The sequence below is a fragment of the Pongo abelii genome, chromosome 8 (genome assembly GCF_028885655.2).
Source record: "Pongo abelii isolate AG06213 chromosome 8, NHGRI_mPonAbe1-v2.0_pri, whole genome shotgun sequence".
In the NCBI taxonomy this organism is placed as follows: Eukaryota; Metazoa; Chordata; class Mammalia; order Primates; family Hominidae; genus Pongo; species Pongo abelii.
Genome location: NC_071993.2, coordinates 129,579,501 through 129,600,021, shown reverse-complemented (window position 1 = coordinate 129,600,021; position 20,521 = coordinate 129,579,501). Strand labels below are relative to the sequence as shown.

General features: G+C 48.0%; 1 protein-coding gene across 1 annotated transcript in view; it reads right to left on the bottom strand.

Moving 5' to 3' along the window:
* Nucleotides 1-17,836: 17,836 nt before the first annotated feature.
* Nucleotides 17,837-20,521, bottom strand: part of HTRA1 (HtrA serine peptidase 1) — a 54,831-nt gene continuing 52,146 nt past the window's right edge. The window contains exon 9 of the mRNA XM_002821221.5: nucleotides 17,837-18,554. Within this exon, the coding sequence (XP_002821267.3) occupies nucleotides 18,386-18,554 (169 nt within the window). The 3' untranslated portion in view covers nucleotides 17,837-18,385. The remainder of the gene's footprint in view (nucleotides 18,555-20,521) is intronic.

Below are 20,521 nucleotides of genomic sequence, written 5' to 3'. Positions count from 1 at the left end.
GCCTTATCTCAACAGTTGCTTTATTATTATGGATAACTCTGATTACCAAAAGTTTTCTAGGCAAAGTCCACTATCTTCAATTTTTCAAACATCAGGCTCATTAGAGCCGCATACTCTCAACTTACGGTATGCCAAGTATTGCATAAGATCTGATATGAAGTGTTGAACAGGTGTGATAATACATTTTAATTTACTGAAATTGATATATGCTGGAGATGCCATAAAATACTTATCATTATTACACCTGATAATTGTTAACAGAGAGCAATTATGAAATATTTTATTCGGACTTTTCCGTAGTATATAGAAATTTACAAGGAAAATCAATCACAAGAATCAGGTGGTACAACATGGGTATACTAAGCCCCTCCAAACTTCATGTTGATTAAGTTTCTAAGATTGCTAAGATTATTAATATTTTGAAAACCTTTTGTCCAATAAAGGGAAAAGTTACCCTGTTCTCAAATCTTAGGTGACATCAGAATCTAGGGGTCTGGAATAGGCATAAGGATCCTAATATAGGCTCAGGTCATTCTAATTCAGGTGATTTTGGGGAATTGCACATTAAAGGGATATAACTGACCTATTTCAGTACAGGGCAATCTCTCCCCTGGCAAGAAGCCCATCAGAAATATCCTGGGGCTCACACACACGCTGGTGCAGGGAAGTGATTGAAATCGTTCCAGCCCTTGCTTTCCACTATCCTTTTCAGACCTAAGAGCTAAGGTGTAATGATAAATGCCACCTTAACCTTGGAGAATGTGGCTAATGTGTTTGCTTAGCAGTTCAAAGGCCGGGATAAGAGGTTATAACTCACAGAGGTAAGCATGATTAGAGTTCACCAAGCCCTTCTTCATCCCAGAAACTCCCAGCCCCTTGGCACCTACAGTATTCATCTTATCCCTTCCTCCCGCTTCTTGCCAACCTCCCCTTTCCTTCATCTCTCTTGGGCTCTGGCTGCCTCCCCTTTTCCTTGTTGTTCGTCATTTGGAGTTAAACTTTTAAAAATGTTTGTCATCATGGCCATTCATTTAAAAAATCAAGAGTCCCCTACTTCTAGTTCATTTATAAAAACTTACTATATTTATTTGTGTTTTGTTTTATATGACCATATGTTTTCTCTGTAGTCACTAGCTAATTCCTACTCATCTTTTTTGTGCAAGGTTTTGAGCTGGGACCTCTAGCCACGCAAAATCTGAGACACTTGTTTTCTGGAGGACAGAGGTATGCTTTACTCATGCCTGCATTGCCTCCCCACACAGGTAGTGTGCTCAGAAATACAGCAAGTGTCCAAAATATTTCTACTGAACTGAATTAAGTGTGTCTACGTGGCCAGAACTCACCTCCTGGCTGGGAGATGGATGCAGATGCAGAGAAAGGAGATCACAACACAGACTATGTGAATTTCCTGCAGCTGCTATAACAAATGACCCCAAACTGAGTAGCTGAAAGCAACACAAATGTATCATCTTACAGTTCTGGAGGGTAGAAGTCCAAAATGGGTCTTACGGGCTGAAGTCAAGGTGTCACAGGACTGTGCTCCCCTAGAGGCTCTAGGGGAACACCCATCTCCTTGCCTTTTCCAGTTTCTAGAGGCCACCCACATTCCTAGGCTCACGGCTCCTTCCTCCATCTTCAAAGCCCATCATTCCAACCTCTGCTTTGGTCATCCCATCTCCTCTTCTTCCTTCTGATCCTCCTGACATCTTCTTATAAGGACCCACGTGATTTACACTGTGCCCACCAGAAAATCCAGAATGATCTCCCTGTCTCAAGACTCTTAATTCAATGATGCCTGTAAAGTCCTTCTGCCGTATAAGGTCACATATTCACAGGTTCCAGGAATTAGGAGAGAGACATCTGTGGGCAGGGGCAATATTCAGCCAAACTTGCAGGCAAGCACAAATCTAGGAATCCAGAAAACAGGGTTGGGGCAGGGAGGGCCCCCAGGCGGGATGGCAGGGCTTGGCTTTCTGGAGGGAAAGGTCTCCAGGTGAGCCGTGAAGGACAGATCAAATTGGGGGATAAGAGCATAAGTTTTGGAGTCAGGCAAAGCTGAAGCCTTGATTTCCTTATTTGTATATTAGTATAATGTCCATTTCATAGGGTCATTTTGAGGATTCAATAAGATAATGTATGTAAAGGGCCTGGCATGTGGTGAGCATGCCATGTGACTAAAATCTAGGACACGAAACGGCAGACAGGATTTCGGAAACATCAGAGATGATAACCAGCTTAACTGCTCATTTCAGACTATTGCCCTCAAGGCTAAAAGGACACAGCAAAAGAGAAATTGTTGGGGGGGGGAAATGTAGTGTCCTAAGAGTGACCATGAAAACAAACTTCGTGCCATTCTCCTTCCCAGAAGTTGTTAGCTCCACATCCAGAGGTCCCAGTCTCCTGCCAACCATACGTGGCTATTTCCGTTTAGAATCAAAGATGCTTGGGGTGTAGTCCAGCCAAAGGAAATGCTTATGACCACGATCAGGAAACCGTTTCCACAACAACCCAGTGCCAAGCAGCAGCCCAGCAGCGGTCATCTTGGGCCACGCCTGGGGAGCTGGCCATTGTCCTCATCTACCACGAGAGAGCGCTCCTCCTCAGGTTTCCTCAGACATTGTTTTCTTTTAGAACGTTGGGTTGGGTTCATGAGAAAAAGAAGCCTGACAGGGACTGTTGGTTATAATCCCAGTGGTGGCTGGCCGACTGGACCGTGACTCCTGGTGACCACCTCCTAAATGTGCAAAGCCAATGATGTTGGGGTTTGATGCTGCTGAATGTTTATGTTACCCCCGAAGTTCATGTGTTGAAACCTAGTCCCCAAGGTGATGGTTTGGAGGTGAGGCTTTGGGAAGGCGATTAGGTCATGAGGGCAGAGCCTCATAAAAAGGATTAACTGCCTAATGAAAGGGATCCCAAAGACAGCCCTCGCCCACAGGAGGACACAGCAACAAGACAAAAATCTGTAAACCTGGAAGAGGACCCGCACCAGACACTACATCTGCCAGTGCCTTGCTTTTGGTCATACTGGGCTGCTGGGGGTGGGGCAGGAAGGGGAGTGGACCTCCTTCTTAGGCGACATGATTTTTCCAGCAATTAGATGAAACTGATGGAAGCAGGCCCAGATATCGGCATATTTCCTGAAGCCTTGAGTTGGACAGTTCTCCTGGTTGCCTAAACTTCAAGATAAGTTACAAGCACAGGTGTTTCCCACTGAGAGCTGATTTCCTTGTCTCTGGACCAGATGAAGTGGTGGAATGGGGTCCCTAACAAAGTCCAGATTGACCCTTTTGTACAGGGCAATGACTTGGCCCTACTTGAACTTCTGGTTCAGTTTCCCCTGTGGCTCCTATGTTGTATTTATGTCAGCACTGAGTCCTGCTGCCTTCCAAGTCAATAGAGATGGCTTAGGATAAAAACGCATTACAAAAATGGACATTTAAAGGCACAAGAATAGAAGCTATGCCTGGGGACAGGGAGTAGAAGGGGAACAAGGGGGCAGACCTGGCTTTGGAGGGGGTCAGAAGATCACTTCAGCAATAGAGTTGGTGTGACTCCATGTTTGCATGAACCAAGACTCTTGTGGTTGCAAGAAACAGAAACTGGAACTCCCAAACAGAAAGGGTGTTTTTAATGCATATCTAGGGTGTCTCATGGTCCCCAAGGGCTAGGGTGCAGTCAGCCCTTGGGAGTGGATGGGAACTAGGGGCCTGGGCTCCTTCATCATCTCCCAGTCCCTCGTCTCTGCTCCCTCAGCACTCTGGAACTCCCATCTTGCTCACACTGCTTCCTTCCCCTTCTCTCTTACTAGTTTCCTCTGCAAGGAAACCTCAGGCTACCAGCAGCTCTCCAATTTGTATCTGCTCCTTTTAAGAAACCAACAAATTTGAACCAAGAATCTCTTAGTTCCAACCTAAGAAAATCAGTGCTTGACACTGCATTTAAATGGCAATTTATGTAAGATTGAGAGCCACTAATTGTTTACATCAAGAAATGGGGCCCCAGAGGGAGATTAGGGGCCTTGGGAAGGAGAAGTGGAGGTTTTAACCCCTTCTCAGAGCTGCCATTATCCTGGTCCAATCAACTGTGCCAGGAGGCAGAGCCACTTCGCAGAAATGGTTGCCTGGGTGTTCACTGCACTTTCCTTGTGAACTGAGTAAGGGAGAGCTCCAAAAACAATTGTGGATGAGGGAAAGAGAAGTAGGCAGAAAAACTAACAGGTACTCAGTACCAAGCTGTCTGTACTTAGGCAAAAAGCTTCCACCGAGGATGGGCACCTCAGACTTATTTCTGACATAATACTGCGGGCCCAAGCATTTCAGCAGGAATTCAACCCAAGCAGGAATTTATCATCTAGTACAGGAAACAGGAACACATTCAGAGGATGAACACAATGGTGAGGGCATGGGAGCCCACAGTCTAGGAAGGCTGCATTCCTTTATTATTTTATGTTTTGTTTGATTTTGTTTCTTGTGGCTGTTGGTTTTCTATAGTTTCAATGGCTAGAAATCGTTTTTACATGGTGGCTGTTTCACCTAGAAAATTAAAGACAGGAGTTGAGATGGGCATAACTGTGGCCTTTCAGTATGCAACAGGCTTGCTGCCAAAGTGGGATTTGGTGGTTCTGGTTGGCCCCACAGCCACAGCTGGGCCACAGAAACAGAACTTACCAGGGCACAGATTTTTCAACTCAATGTAAGACTGAGTTGCCTTTGGGTACAGGGAGTCTCCCTTCCTAGGTGTGTGCGTTCAGAGGCAGATGCCTACAGTAGCACTTTGAGGGATGCCAGGTCCCATTCCTGGAGGTGTTACTCAGGATGAGCATCTCACAGTGGCAAGTTGTTGGGGGAACTGGGTCAGAGGACTCCCCAAATTCCCTCCAGTCTTAGCATGGAGCCACCAGTGCCAGCCCTATTCTGTGAGTCACAGCCCTCCTTGATGGGTGCAGCCTGAGAGGCTGCCATTACCAGACACTGGGGAAGACATGGGGGCACAGGTGTTCTGCAACAGCAGTCATCCTGGGGACCAAAATCCCCTCTCTGTGGGAAGACCTGAGAAGGTTCTGGGGCCAATTACCTTGGCCAATCACCTGTGCCCCTCACATAGCCCCAACATATGGGAAAGGTGTAAGGATCCCCAATACAGATAAACACACTGAACCCCAGCACCATAAAGGCTTATCATCCAGAAAATAGAAAAAATGGGTTGTGGCATACGCATGTGATAGAGTACTATGCAGAAGTCCAATGGAGTGAACTATAAATATGTATGTATGTATACACACGCACATACACGTACATATACATATATCTCTCAACAGGATAGACCTCACACGGTAAAGCTGAATGAAAAACAAAGTTGTAGAATAACACACAATATCATTTATGAAATTCTTAAGACCTACATAAGACAATGTGTACTGCCCATGGATATATATGTAATATATAAACGTATGAAAAAAACAACACACTAAAGTAATAGCAGTGGTTGCCACTAGAGTGGGGAGGCAGGAAGAATGGGATTGGGTGGGGGTGATCAAAGAGAGTTTCTTTTTTACTTATAAAAAAGCAAATATAACGAAGTGCAAATTGTTAAATCTGGTTAGATGGAGCATGGGTGTTTGCTATGTTGAGAGGCAGAAACAAACTGAGGCCCCCAGAGATTAAATCATTTCCTCAGCATTGGCTGGGATGCTGCTTAACACACACTTGCCAGGCTGTGCACGAAACAGCAGTGGATATTGACCCCAGGCTGCCCAGAGGCCACCTCCACTTCACTCTGGACTTGGACCATCATGCTTGACCACCCCTTCTCCACACATGCCTGCCATCTCTCCCCCATTCATCACCTGGAACCCCAGCACCTTCAACTTTTAATAACAGGGAAGGCTCAAGATGTCGAGGGAAGGTGAACCGCTTGCTCCACATCCCTGTAAGAAGTGACGCACTTCAGAGCCCAGCTGGTGGTAGGGAGGCCTGGGGGCTGGGTGGCGGATGGGAATAGAGGAAGGCAGAGGTGGCTGTAAATTAACACTCTTGCCACGCTAGAGAAGACTGACTTATCACCACCAGTTCCCAGCATTTCTTCCTGGGAGGAAGAGGGCCCAGCATGAGATGGAAACAGATTTGATCTTTGGTGTCAGGGGTTCTCATGCCTGAATGCCACAAGTCACCCCAGGCCACTGAGGCAAGAATTCCTCTGTGCCCTGGGTAGGTCAGGAATCCACGGGGGAGTGGGACCCCAAACCAGGTTGGTCCCTATGAACAGACAAGGAGTGGTTTAAACCAGATCACAGCCCAGTGCCAATAGGGGAGATTAAGCCCTGGTCATCAAAATGGGGAGAAATGCTTAGCAAGCAAAGAAACCATGAGTAGGGAAGATGAACACAGCGGGAGAGGACAGAAGCCACCCAAATTAGGGAACAAAAAGGTGCTCCTAGCCCTAAGTGATGCTCCCCTGCCCCTTAGGGCCTAAAGTAGCCTCATGTTTCAAATTGCATGAAGCCAGAGGCAGCAGATGCTTCCCACAGAGCAAGCAGGAGGCTGTAAATGTCTGTGGGTCCCTGTGGACCTCTCTCCACAGCCCCTCCACTCATTCTTCATTCATTCCTCAACTGTTCACGTACAGGGCTCTGGAGAGTCTGTGCACAAGGTCCCTGCTCTCATCGGGAAAAACAAGCAATGAATAAGCAAGGCAATGAGGCTGGGGTGTACAGAAGGTGCCAGACATGGCTGGGGCATAGAAGAGAACAGACAGGGGCAGGTGGTCTTGGAGCCACCTCCCCTGAGCCTGACAGCGCTGCCCACAGTCCGGCTGGAGGAAGCTGCCCGCTCCTGCCAGCAGACTTGTGTGTCCATCCTCTCTCGATTACTTCCTCCAGATATCCGTCCCTTTCACACCCAGGTCGTCTGACACCTCCCTGGAGTTTCACGAGGCCAGCTCACCCCCTGGTGGACATACCTCCACCATCATCACAAAATTTTTAGAAGGTGTTTGCTTTTTATTTAATCTTTATTTTAAATTCATGGATACATATGTCTGAACAAGTTTACCTACACAGCCACAATTTTTAGTAGGGCCTTGCCTTCTCTCCTAGCCCAGTAATAAATATTTGAAGTGTTCTAGACCTCCAATGCAATATACCTACCTCATTGTACTAGTCAGCGTTCTCCAGAGAAATAGCACCAGTAGGACATATAGAAATCTACAGAAAGAGACTGACTATGGGAATTGGCTCACATGATTATGGAAGCTGAGGAATCCTAGTCTGCTCTCTGCAAGCCAGAGCCCCGGGAAGCTGCTGGTGTAGTTCCAGTTCAAACCTAAAGCACCAGAGGTGCTGATGTCAGAGGGCAGAAGACAGATATCCCAGCTTAAGCAGAGAGAGAGGATTTTTGCCCTTACTTGATGTTTTTGCTCTATCAGGGCTCTCCACAGGTTGGCTGATTGATGCCCACCTGCAGTGGAGAGGGTGAATCTTCTTTACTTGGTCTGCTTAATCAAATGCTAATCTCTTCCAAAAACACCCTCAGAGACACATCCAGAAATGTTTTACCAGCCCTCAGGGCATCCCTTAGCCCAGTCAAGTTGACACATAAAATTAACCCTCACATCCACAAATAAAGAGGAGGTAATGCGGTTATAAAATGAACCAGTGGGAGGAGGGGGCCCTGTGTGAGCAGGGACCAGGTTGTACCAGATATAGCAGCCCTGGGCACTGTAGAAAGGGCTTGGCAGATGAACGAAGGAAGCAGGGAGAGCACATTAGCCAGGCAGGTGCACCTGGGGTGGTGGGCAGGGCACAGGGGCAAGAGGCACCCCCAAAGAGCCTAGGAGGGAGGTGATAGTGGCTGCATGGAAGAGAGGCAGCTCAGGTCTTTGTCACAAGGACAGGTCACTGCCCCCCGCCCCACCACAGGAGAAGGGTTTGTGTGCCCAGGGCGTAGGACTGCATGGGGAAGGCAGCCTACCTGGAGCACCTCACAGAGTCACACTGACCCAAGGCACAGCATATGTATCCATCTTGTCACAGCCTCCCAGTCCTCATCAGTCAAGAACAGATTTTCTTTCATGGGAATGTATGTTTCTGTCATGGGGAAAGAATGGGGTTAGGAAGCACTGGCAGGGAAGGTCGGGAGGAATGCACCTTAGTGCCACGTGGGAGCCAAATGAGAGCCACCTGCCACACTCTAGCTATTGCAATGAGATTTTTCACTTTTATTTCAGGCTTAAATTCAATAACATGAACCTGCTGGGGGAGTCGCTTCCTTTGGGAAGTTCCAAAACCGTGAGAAAAGTATGACAGTGAAAGAGATCTGACCTAACCAACCCCCATCTTGCCTTTAACCTCAAACTGCCTTTGGTCATGCCTCGACTTGGGCCAAATTAACTTTGGGAGAAATTTAGTTTATACTTTAAATGATAATAGCCCTTCCCCAAAACTAAACCGCCTTTGTAAAGCTAATGAAATTCCCCCAGGTTAGGAGGATGACAGGTGCCTGAATTCTGCTAAGGTGTAGACAGGTGTCCTGAGTAAGGGTGAGCAGATAGTGCTCTTCAGAGAAGAACTGTAACCGCCCAATGGGTTTTTCTTGCCCACTGCCCAGATAGAGCCAATTTATAATGATTACATTGATAAATAATTACCAGCCATTATTCTGGAGGTCACAAGATTTGCAACTTCCCCAATTACTCCTGCAGACAACAACACTCTTGCAGAACCTAAGGTTGGCCTTTTGAGATGTCTTTTCAGGTGTTTTGCATTTCTCATGACCAATGGCTCCACCCAGACCCACCAACCTGTCCTGTGGCCCCACCCAGAAGCAAACTCAGCACACATGAGGACCATTTCCCACACGCCTAAGATTGCAACCCCCTAACCAATCAGCAGCACCCATTCCCTAGCCATCCCCCTATCCCCAAACTATCTTTGAAAAACCCTAGCCTCCAAATGTTCAGGGAGGCTGATTTGAGTAATAATAAAACTCTGGTCTCCCATTTAAGCCAGCTCTATGTGTGTAAAACTCTTTCTTTATTGTAATTCCCCGTCTTGATAGATTAGCTCTGAGCAGTGGGCAAGAAAAACGCATTGAGTGGTTACAGTTCTTCTCTGAAGAGCACTCTCTGCTCACCTTTGCCCAGGACACCTGCCTTAGATCTGCAACCTGAGCCAATGCAGGATGCTGCTGGGGGGCCATCATGGGGGTCTTTTTCTGGGTCAGACAGGTGCTTCTTCTGGCTCTAGAGCTTGATAATGAGCCTCGGATTATTCCATTTTTAAATTTTAATTAATAGACTTTTTTAGAGCAGTTTTAGTTTCACAGCTAAATTGAGCAGGATGTATAGATAGTACCCCTATGCCCCCTGCCTGCCCCAACCCCCAGTCGCCCCCATTATCAACATCCCTCACCAGAGTCGTACATTAGTTACCTAATGATGAACCTACACAGACATGTCATCATCACAAAATCCATAGATTACATTAGGGTTTATTTTTGGTGTTGTATATTCTATGGATATTGACAAATGTATGTGTCTATCATTACAATATCATGCAAAATAGTTGCACTGCCCTAAAAATCCTGTGTTTCACCTCTTTATCTCTCCCTCCACCCAACTCCTAGCAACCGCTGATCTTTTCACTGTCTCTGTAATTTTCTAGAATGTTACTGTTTCTATAATTTTCCAGAATGTTATATAATTGGAATCATATACTATGTAGTTTTGTCAGATTGGCTTCTTTCACTTAGCAATATCCATTCAAGTTTCCTCCGTGCCTTTTCATGGCTTGATAGCTCATTCCTTTTTAGCACTGAATAATATTCCATTGTCTGGGTGTGTTGAAGTTTCCTTATCCATTACCTGCTGAAGGACATTTAGCTGCTTCCCATTTTTCGGTAATTATGAATAAAGCTGCTAGAAACACCCATGCTTGGGTTTTTGTGTGCACATAAATTTTCTATCCAGATGCTTTTAAGCATTTTTATACTTTGAGGGTTTTCAGCTTAACATACTTTAAGTAATTTCCACTGATGAGAACACTGTGGCTGAAAAATGTTTACCCCTTAGCCCATCCAGGACAAGACTGTGCTCAGGCAATCTGACCAATCCACAGTGGCCCCTGCAGTGAGAACCAGCATACAAGCCCCTAGGGGCAGACAGCCTGGTTTCCACCCTCTGCTCTGACTTCAGTAGCTCTGTGTCATTTGGCAAGGAAAGCTGCCTCTCTGAGCTTGTTTCCTTCTCTAAAAAGATGGGTAGCAACATTGACTAAGGTGTGGTGGGAATTCAATGGGTTGGGGACTGTATAGACTTAGCACAGTACCAGGCACAAAACCAGTGCTTGATAAAAGTTAGCAAAAATGGGTGTATGGCCAAGGTTAAAAGTAGACACTGATGTGACAAGCCCCTAACTCAGTATCCCGAGAGAACATTCTCTTGAAACCTCCCTTCCCTTGGATGTGCCTTCGTGCATGTAAGAAAGCTGCTCATATTCTTCCATCTTGACTCCACCTTTCTCAATTGCTGTCCTTAAACTGAAGTCAGTGCAACTCATTTATGAAGGAAAGGACAAGAGTGATAAATGGGAAAATAGCTTAAAAGTTGAGGAGTCTTGGTTGTTGGAATTTCTGATGCAGTTTGAATACCACACAAATGACTTCCTTGGGCTTCTCTTCGTTGAGGTTCCTAGAGCCTGTTTATGCTCGGCATCCATGCAAGGCCTTTGGTGATGGTGCCTATTTTCTACACTGGGTATCATCTCAGACTTTGTGTCTGAATATAATGACTCATCAGAAGGGAACACAATGGAAAATGTACAAGACAGACGCGATACTCAAGAATCAACGGAGCCAGGCATCTGAGATGGGGAGACAGGTGTCCCTACGGGCTCTCCCTCTTATTGCCTACAGCATTGATGACCTTTCACAGGAGGTGATGCCCATGGAACATGGTGTGAACTTTTCAGTCTTACAAAATCATTCCCACAAATCAACCACTGAGCTTGTGTCAGGCCGGCTTCACCACTTCAGAGTTAGACCAGTAGAAAATTACATCACGGTGCAAAGTGGGTCTTCAGTTACAAACGTTGGGCATCAGACAAAGGGGAAAATGGCATGGGGGTTAAGAGAGAGGGCTCCAGGGCCAGATATACTGGGTTTCAATGTGTCAGCTACCCCTCCTCCCTGCTGTGTGACTTCAGGCTGGTTACTTAACAGCTCTGTTCCTCAATGTCCTCATCTGTAAAATGGAGATTCTAACAAGATCTCATGGGGCAGCTGTGAAATGCTGTATGTACATCACATGTCATGGTGGTTGGTGGTGCTGACAATGATGGTGGGTGAGGCGCGGAGATGGGCTGAAGGAGGACCAGCTGGCGTGCATAAACGCTTACCTGACCAGGTGAGACACAGTTAACTGAACGCTGTTTCCAGACAGAGTCTGTGCCACTTTTTATTCTTTTTTTAAAGTAAAAACGCATTTGTTAGTGTTTATTTCATTTGATCTTTGCTGATTCCTGGCAGAGCCGTAACTGAGGCAATGTCTTTTAAAAGTTCTAAACGAAACAACTGCCCACTGGCAGGAAGTCCTCTCCCATGTGTGTGCCCCATCCACATTCTGACGGAAGCAGCAGGGCCTCGGCCTCCGAGTTGGGAGCTGGCACTGGCAGCAGTGAGTCAGCCCAGCTGGACCCCCCACATAGGGGGTGGGCAGCCCAGATAGACTCTCCCAGAACCAGGCCCAGTGCCCTGAAAAGACTGGGGCCCTACTGATGGGTTTTCAACCTGCAGACATGATTTGATTCCAAAACTGGCATCCCCTTGGCAGTCAGACTCCTTTCTGGGGGCCGTGGCTGAGTGATGTCACCCCTCAGGTATTTCCCAAGATCTCCAAACAACAGAGGAGCCTGGGACCCTTGTGCATGGTGGAGAGAGAAGGGGGCCCAGGGAGAACAGTCCACACCCAGACACACCACGGGGTGACTTGAGAACTTTTTCAGGGACATGAAGGAAGCTCATCCAATCAGATCAGATAATACTGAGGAGGTGAGAGAAAGAGAGAGGCAGGCAACATAGTGCTGGAACCTTGAAGAGTCTTTGGGGCATTGGCAAATCAGCAGTTTTTAAACTCAAATGACCATAACTTTTATCGCCTTGTGAAGTACGGGAGCTAGATAATAATTATAGGGACAGTAAAATAGACAGAGGTGAGTGTGGGACGGAACCTGGCATGTCCCCCTACTAGCTCCAGGCACTTCTGTTTCCCCATGTGCTAAAATGAATACTTGATCTAACAGCACAGACAGCCCCAACTTACAACGCTTGTGGTGTGGGAGCAATACACATTCAGCAGGAGTCCCAACACAACCATTCCGTTTTTCATGTTCAGAACAGTACTCAATAATTGATGACATGAGCTATTCCACAATTTATTATAAACAGGCTTTGTGTGAGGTGATTTTGCCCAATGGAAGGCTAACGTCAGTGTCCTGAGCATGTTTAAGGTGGGCTACGCTGAGCAATGACGTTCGGTAGATGAGGTGTAGTAAATGCATTTTCAACTTACAGTATTTTCCATCTACAATGAATTTACTGGGACAAAACCCCATCTTGAGTCAAAGAGCATCTGATCTGCTCACGAGGTGCCTAGAAGGAATGATGTAAGACAGCCGTGGTGGTGCCACTTATGACCAAGCATGAGCACATGGCCGGTGCCCACACACCATTCCCCGGCGCCTCAGACACGAGGAGGGGCTGACACCGGCCACTGGCCACTTTTTACAGATGAGGACAAGGAATCTCAGCAAAATTAAGGGAATTGCCCCAAGTGTCATGGTCAGTAAAGCCCAGAGCTGGGACTGAACCCACGATCAGGAGCATTCCCTCCACTGGGCCTTGGCTGCAGTGGTTTTGAGAGCAGCTGTTGAAAGAGGGGATCAATGGTAGACTCAGAGATCCCTTCTCGCCTCCACCTGAGGTTCCCCTCCCTTCGAGGTCAACGTGTGAGGCCCTCACAGGTCCTGTAGTGTATCCCTCACAAACCACCCACTTGCACTACTCTGAGAGTGAGACCCCCTCGCTTTAGCCCCTGGGCACCCCACTGGCCTCCTTCTGTTCTGGGCCCCACTCTCTCCCTCCCCAGCCTCACCCCCTCCTCACACTCACACTCCCAATATGCCCAGCACAGTCCTGGGTGCACTGTGGTTATGCAAAAAGATGGATTCCATGAAAGAATGCATGCTAAGAGGATTCTTTCCTCCAGTGGCAGATGTGACTGTCCAGGGACGTGTGGGCCCACCTTAGCTGTCGGCTAATCCGTATTGACTGACACCTGCTTTGCAGGCTGGGTTCAGCCCTATGGCCTCAACAGTGGAAAGGCTGATGGACTTGGCCCCTTGGAGCTGCAGCCCCAGAGTGAGTCCCGACAAGGGAACAGGCAGTTAGGACAGCACATGGCCAGCGTGCAAGCTCCTGGCAGGGTGGCCGGGTAGGGCAGATGGTGAAGAGATGGGGAGGAGCTTCCATGCACGGGGCAGGGAGGGTACTAGGATTTAGGTGTGGAGACAGGAGAAAGAACAGCCTGTTCAAGGAATGGAAGTGAATTCCACATGACAGAGAATCGAGAGCAGGAGAGGAATGGAGAGGTGAGAGTGGAAGGAAAGTGGGGACCAAGTCAGGAAGGGGCTCAGATGTCCCAGAAAGGTGTTTAGTCTTGTTCCAGGGAGACTGGGGACGAGGCAAGGCTGAGTTGTGTGCTCCTGACCTGTCCCAGACATGGGAGCACTTGTCTCCTCTGGTCAGATACACCAGGCCAGGGACTTGGGGCCCCCACTCTCCCCACTCTCCTCCCTACTTCCCCACAAAGGCGTGTCCTACCCCCACCAGAGACAAGCTGAGTGGCCTTGGGCAAGTTACTTAATCTCTCTGAGCCTTCATTCCTTCACCTATAAAATGGTATAATAATAGTTTCTATTCCCTGGCGTTACTGAGGGGACTAAGTGAGATATGTGTGTAAAATGCTTGTACTGTGCTTGGCACAGAAAGCCTTAGCAACAGCACCTGCTGCCACCTTCCACACCCTGCACGCCACATCCACACTCATCCTACGGTAGCATTTACTACGTGACATTGCCATTTCTATTGTTAACATCACTCTTCTCCCCCGGATGCAGCTCAGACATGATGCCTCCTCTCACCGGTTTCCCTTTACCATGGCAAGGAAGCCTCCAGTGCCCACCTGTTGGGCTCCAGAATGCTAATCAATGCACGCACCTGTCCCAGTTGGTCCAGGGCAGCAGTGAGCAGGGCTCCAAGGCTAGAACGCTCACAAAGGTCACCAAAAACACGTGTCTCTAAATGGGACTGGCTCTTCAAGAGAGATTTGATTGTTCTCTTGCCTCAGGGATAGAAAAGAGTCCCATCTCCTGAGCAAGTTACCCTGGAGGTGGGGGCAGTGCAGCAAAAAGCAGCCCCCAGGGCAGCCCACCTGCTCCCATGAGCCTGCTCCAGACTCCTCAGGCTTGGCTGTTCCCCGGACTCAACCAGGGAGCTGATACTGGACACACACCCAGAGCAGGGACCTCATCAGAAGGTCAGGGAGCTGAGAGGGAGGCCCAGACAGCAGGTCTCCTATTTTTTTTTTTTTTTTTTTTGACAGGGTCTTGCTCTGTCACCCAGGCTAGAGTGTAACGGTGAGATCACAGCTCATAGCAGCCTTGACTTCCCAGGCTCAAGTGACCCTCCCACCTAAGCCTCCCAAGTAGCTGGGACCACAGGCACACACCACCACGCCTGGCTAATTTTTGTATTTTTTGTAGAGACAGGGTTTCACCATGATGCCCAGGCTGGTCTTGAACTCCTTGATCCACCTGCCTCAGCCTCTCAAAGTGCTGGGATTATGGGCACGGGCCACCACGCCCGGCCACAGGTCTCTTTTAAGCTCCTTCACACTGAGCCTCACAATCCGCCTCAACCCAGTGCTCTAGATGGTTCTCACCAATGGATCAGCATTCGCAGGATGGACAGCAGAAACCTATCGCCCTCCAGCACTGAGCCACTCTGACGCTGTCATACCTCTGACCTTATCTACAACCACCTTCAGAGGTGCAACCTTGAACTGGACTGGCCCATTCACCCAGATATATGTCCACACAACCTCAGCGAGGCCTGGCCCTGACTTCAGTGGTATTTGCTGAAATGGGCCAAGCATCCTTGCCAGCCCATGGAAATGCTATCATCCAAGGTTCAGACCTGTCTAAAATATTAACCAGGTGGAGACAATCACCGTGCAGGTTCTGATAACAACATGTGCTGCTCCTCACCACGCCCACCAGACAGGAGCATTCTTCCTAATTTTCAGATGTAGAAATGGAGTCAGAAAAGACAAGACCCCCCAGGCGTGGTGGCTCCTGCCTTTGGGAGGCCGAGGTGGGCAGATCGCTTGAGCTCTGGAGTTTGAGACCAGCATGGGCAACATGATGAGACCCTACCTCTACAAAAATTACAAAAATTAGCAGGGCATGACAGTGCACACTGTATTCCTGGCTACCCTGGAGGCTGAGGTCGGAAGATCACGTGAATCCGGGAGGTCAAGACTGCAATGAGCCATGATCAAACCACTGCACTCTAGCCTGAGCAACAGAATGAGACCCTGTCAAGAAAAAAAAAAAAAGACAGAGGACCCTGTATAGAGCTGCCCATCTCAGATTCACTCAGCCAAGCCTGAAAGGCACAGCAAGGAGACCCCTGCACACCAGGGCCTCTCTGCTGGCCAGTGCATCAAAAGAAGTATCTGGCAGGGCGGGGTGGGGACAGTCACACAATGCAGATGTGCTGGGGAAGCCCAGCCACGTGGTTGGCTCACAATTTGCAGAAGCTGGAAGCAGAGGACTAGAGCCAGGGGTGCTGGGATTGGAAGAGGCACTGCTGAGCCCACATTTGGTGAGCAGGAGTTCTCCAGGAGCCAGAACAGTGGGCAGGTGCTGGCCCACCAGCCAGAGGGCTGTTAAAGTGACCTTGGAGAGACCAGAAGCGGCCAAGAAGAACTAGAAACTGAGCTCCATGGAAGCAGAGATGGACCCAACTGAGGGCATTTTACAGATGAAAAATAGGCAGACAGGTTAAGGGACTTGCTCAAGGTCACACAGCCAGTAAGATATATAGACACTAGATTTAAACCCAAATCCATCTATAACTCCGAAAGCCATGCTGTTTCGACTCAGTGCTCTGCCTCCAGGCTTTAAGACTAATTTATGTTGCAAGACCCTGCATCACAGCCTAAAGCAAGCAGAAGAAACAACTATTCTGGAGGTCTTCAAATGTGAGGTGGAGGTTCCAGGACAAGTAGCCCCCGTGGGACACAGGGTCTCAAGGGTAAATGCAACCATATAACCAAACATGTAATATGCAACAATGTGGCAAGCTGCCATTTCTGTCCTGTGTGTGACCACATATGCAGGCAAAACTCCAACCCCGTCCAGTGTCCTGCAGAGATGTTGCAGAGTGTTTACAGAGGCCGCAGGCCGGTCTGTCACCAAGCCAGTTTCTTCCAGCAGAACTGTCTGTGATCTCCCAGATGCCTGACAGGCTGAAGACAGATAGGCTCAGGCCGGGGCTGGGTCTGACCTCAATGCCACCCACGGCATCCTCCCCAACTGTGGCAGCACCTCAGCTCCGGGGACCACCCAGGAAAGCAGGCCCACATACAAAACATCTGAGAATGAACCCCTGAAGCCACAAGCCATTCTGAGTCATCACCTTTAATGGAGAAGGGAGGGAATGCAAAACACACTCCCACAGCTAAAGGACTGGCTGGCTCCTTCCTGACTCTACTAGGTCATTCAACCTGAGAGCAAAGAGACATGCCAGGGTTGCAACGGGCCACAAGCTGCCCAGCCGCCGAGCACCAACACTGATGAGGGCCGTGCTCAACTGGACTGCCCCTGCATTTAAGTTGGCCCTTTGGCCTTCCGCAGCCTCCCCAGTTACGAGTTGGACCTTATGCCTCTGTTGATGGAGGAAGGATTCAGCTCTCAGTCGGGAGAACTGAACCTCCATCCGGTCCAAGTTCCTCCTTTTGACTGCTGACAGTTGGAAAGCTTTGACCCGCTGCTCTTGGTGTAAACAGCATCCTCTCTGGTGTATGCTCCCCACAGGGACATAGGTCTGTGCAAACTTCCAAGCTAAAACTGTGCAAGTCCTCTTGGGTCAGCCTCCCAAACTTTTGGAAAGCTTTCATGGAGATAAAGGTGCCTGCGGCTGCTTCTAGCTGCACCTGTTTGAGGGCACGTCAAGGGGAGTCCTCCTCTAAACTCACCAAGGCTTAAGGCCTAGTTCTCATTTCACAACCTAGGGCAAATGAGGTCAGCTGCAGCCGTGTGCATTCTGGGCCCATTCTGGGGTTGCATCCTGGTCTCCTGAGCTGTCTCCCTTTCAGAAAGAGACTTGGCTTCTGAACTGAAGCTCTACAGAGGGAGAGCCTGCGTCTTTCCTGCTCTCACTGACCACACACTTACAATGCCTGGCACAGAGCAGAGACCCAGAAAATCTTTGTTGACTAATTGCATGCTGTATGAGGTCAACAGACTCTCTTTCATTTGACAAGCTCCGGATGCGAGTGCAACTGTCCTCAAGTCCCGCTTCATAAAGCCAGGGTGTCCGAGCAGAGTTGTTCTTAACCCTAGTAAATCCCATGGGATGATTTTGAAATAACTCATAAGACTAAGAGCTCAAACCTGCGTGGACAATGCAGTCTAATGAGGAGCCCACTGACATTAGAATCATTCCAAAAAGACTGCAATGAGCTGCTCTTGGGAAAGGAAAATAAGCACTACAGAAAGCAATGTGTAAGAAGTACTTTAATAGCTCAAACTCAAGAGTCATCGTGCTCCCAGTTCCAAAGAGATTCCTAAAAGAGGCAACTTTGGCCATTTCAGAAGCCGGCGCTCACCCACCCGGGGTCTCTGTGCATTGACCTTTGGGTGCTGACTTGGAGAAAAGCACAAACATGACCAGTCCCATCCTGGCTCCCGTGGGGCTTCTTCTATCTACGCATTGTATCGACTGCATTAGTTGGACTAAGATGATGACTCAGTTAAAGGAGGAGACAAATGCTGACTGTCTAAGCAAGAATGGCCCAAGCTGGCAAGAAAAAGCACACTGCATACATAGGATACAGAAGGGCAGAGCTTCTGCCTGCGGATCTGCAACATTACACTTGTTTTGCCTGCAAACTATCAAGGAGGATTCTGTTGGCGAGGGAGTCTCCACTGAACAAACAAAATGACGGTCAAAAGTCTTGAGAGTCCTATTCCAGCAGCCCAGAGTCCTCATCCGTCATCCACGGGAGAGTCTTTGAGGGAAACATGAAGTCCAGCTCATGCCTCTGCCTATGGGTCAATTTCTTCAGGAATCACTGTGATCATGATGTCTTCATTACCCCTGCGGACCACCATGTTCAGGGTGCTTTCCCTTTTAATGACGTCACTGACATCATTGGCGGAGACCACGGACTGTCCATTGATGCTGATTATGACGTCGTTTTCCTTGAGACCACCACTGCAACACACAGGGAAACACAATGGCAATGTTTCATGTTTCCATTCCTCCTGGTCTGACTTTACATGGACAGAGGCACAGTTTAGAACCTAAAAGCCCAGAGCAAACAGGATTGGATGGTGGTGAACTTAGAATAATTCAAACCATCAGTGGGTCAGGCACAGTGGCTCATGCCTGTAATCCCAGCACTTTGGGAGGCTGAGGCAGGTGGAACACCTGAGGTTAGGAGTTCAAGACCAGCCTGGCCAACATGGTGAAGCCCCGTCTCTACTAAAATTACAAAAAAAAAAAAAAGAGCCAGGTTTGGTGGTGGGCACCTGTAATCCCAGCTACTCAGAGACTGAGGCAAGAGATTCACTTGAACCCAGGAGGTGGAGGTTGCAGTGAGCCAAGACTGTGCCACTGCACTCCAGCCTGGGCGACAGAGTGGGATTCCATCTCAAAAAAAATAAAATAAAATAAAAAATAAACCATCAGTAGATTGGTTTACTTTTTAAGGTTTTTTTTTTTAATAATGTTCGTTTTTCCCCACTTTTTTTAATTTTTATTTTTTGAGATGGGGTCTCAATTGTTGCCCAAGCTAGTCTCGAACTCCTGGGCTCAAGGGATCCTTCTGCTTCAGCCTCCTGAGTAGCTGGGATTACATGCATGTGCCATGATGCTGGGCTCCTTTTGAGATTTTTAGGCTAAATCATCCATTGTGTCCACTGTAGAAATACCTACTAACACTTGTGTGGCCTTATGACCCCAGGGAGATCAAAGGTCAAGATTGACCCCAAAGTGGGGAAAGATGTACCAGGTACTATCTGCCATGTAGTTGGCCAGATATCTGCCAGATAGTTGGCCACTATCTGGCCAACTTGCTTATAATGGGTATTGCAACTCAGAATGCAGTTCCTACAGGGGTGGGCGGAATGCTTCTGTTAAGAGGCACTTCCTTTGTGTAGTTGCCACTATAACTGTAGCTCTTATATAGCTCAGCGTCAAAACGCTGTCATGGTCCTTCATGGGCTAGCACAAGGGTCTGCAAACTTTTTCTGTAAAGGGCTCCATAGGAAATATTTTAGGCTTTGCAGTACATATGGTCTCTGTTGAAGCTACTCAACTCTGCTGTTCCAGCACAAAAGCCACCATAGATGTCATAAACCAAATTTCAGTGGACACTGAAATTTGAATTTCATACAAATTTAACATGTCACAAAATACTATTCTTATTTCAGGATTTTTTCAACCATTTAAATGTTCTCACTCATAAGTGGGAGCTAAGCTACAAGGACACAAAGGCATAAGAATGATACAATGGACTCTGGGGACTCAAGGGTAAAGGCTGGGACAGGGATGAGGGATAAAAGACTACAAATTGGGTTCAGTGTACACTGCTCGGGTGATGGGTGCACCAAAACCTCACAAATCACCACCAAAGAATTTACTCATGTAACCAAATACCACCTGTTCCCCCAAAAACCTATGAAAATAAAAAATAAGTAAAAATAAAAATAAAATGCAAAAACTATTCTTAGCCCACAGCTCCATATAAAAGCAGGCAGTGGGCCAGATCCAGCCCCCAGGGCACATTTGCTGGTCCCTCTCCAGCACTTTTCTCTGGATATTCCGCCAATACAGGTAACAAACCCTGAAGGATGGTTGAACTACTTCTTGTCATGTTACTCTGATATCACTTGGGTTATTTTTCTGGTATGGGCCTGTCAGAGACAATCTGGAAGACTCCAGGAGGAGAAGGGTCCCAAAGCCTAGAAAAGGACCACCACGTGAGGGTTTGGGGACACTGTTCCTGAAACCCTCTCTCTGGCCAGCCCAGGCCATTCCAGAGACTCATTATGAGTCTGCTACTGCTCTGTCCATCTGGAGGGTCCTTGTGGAGTGAGGACTTCTGAAGACAGAAGGCACTCTCCTATGGATGAGTCCCGAGCTGAACCGGGTCAGAAGGCCCAGCCAGCAGGAATGAC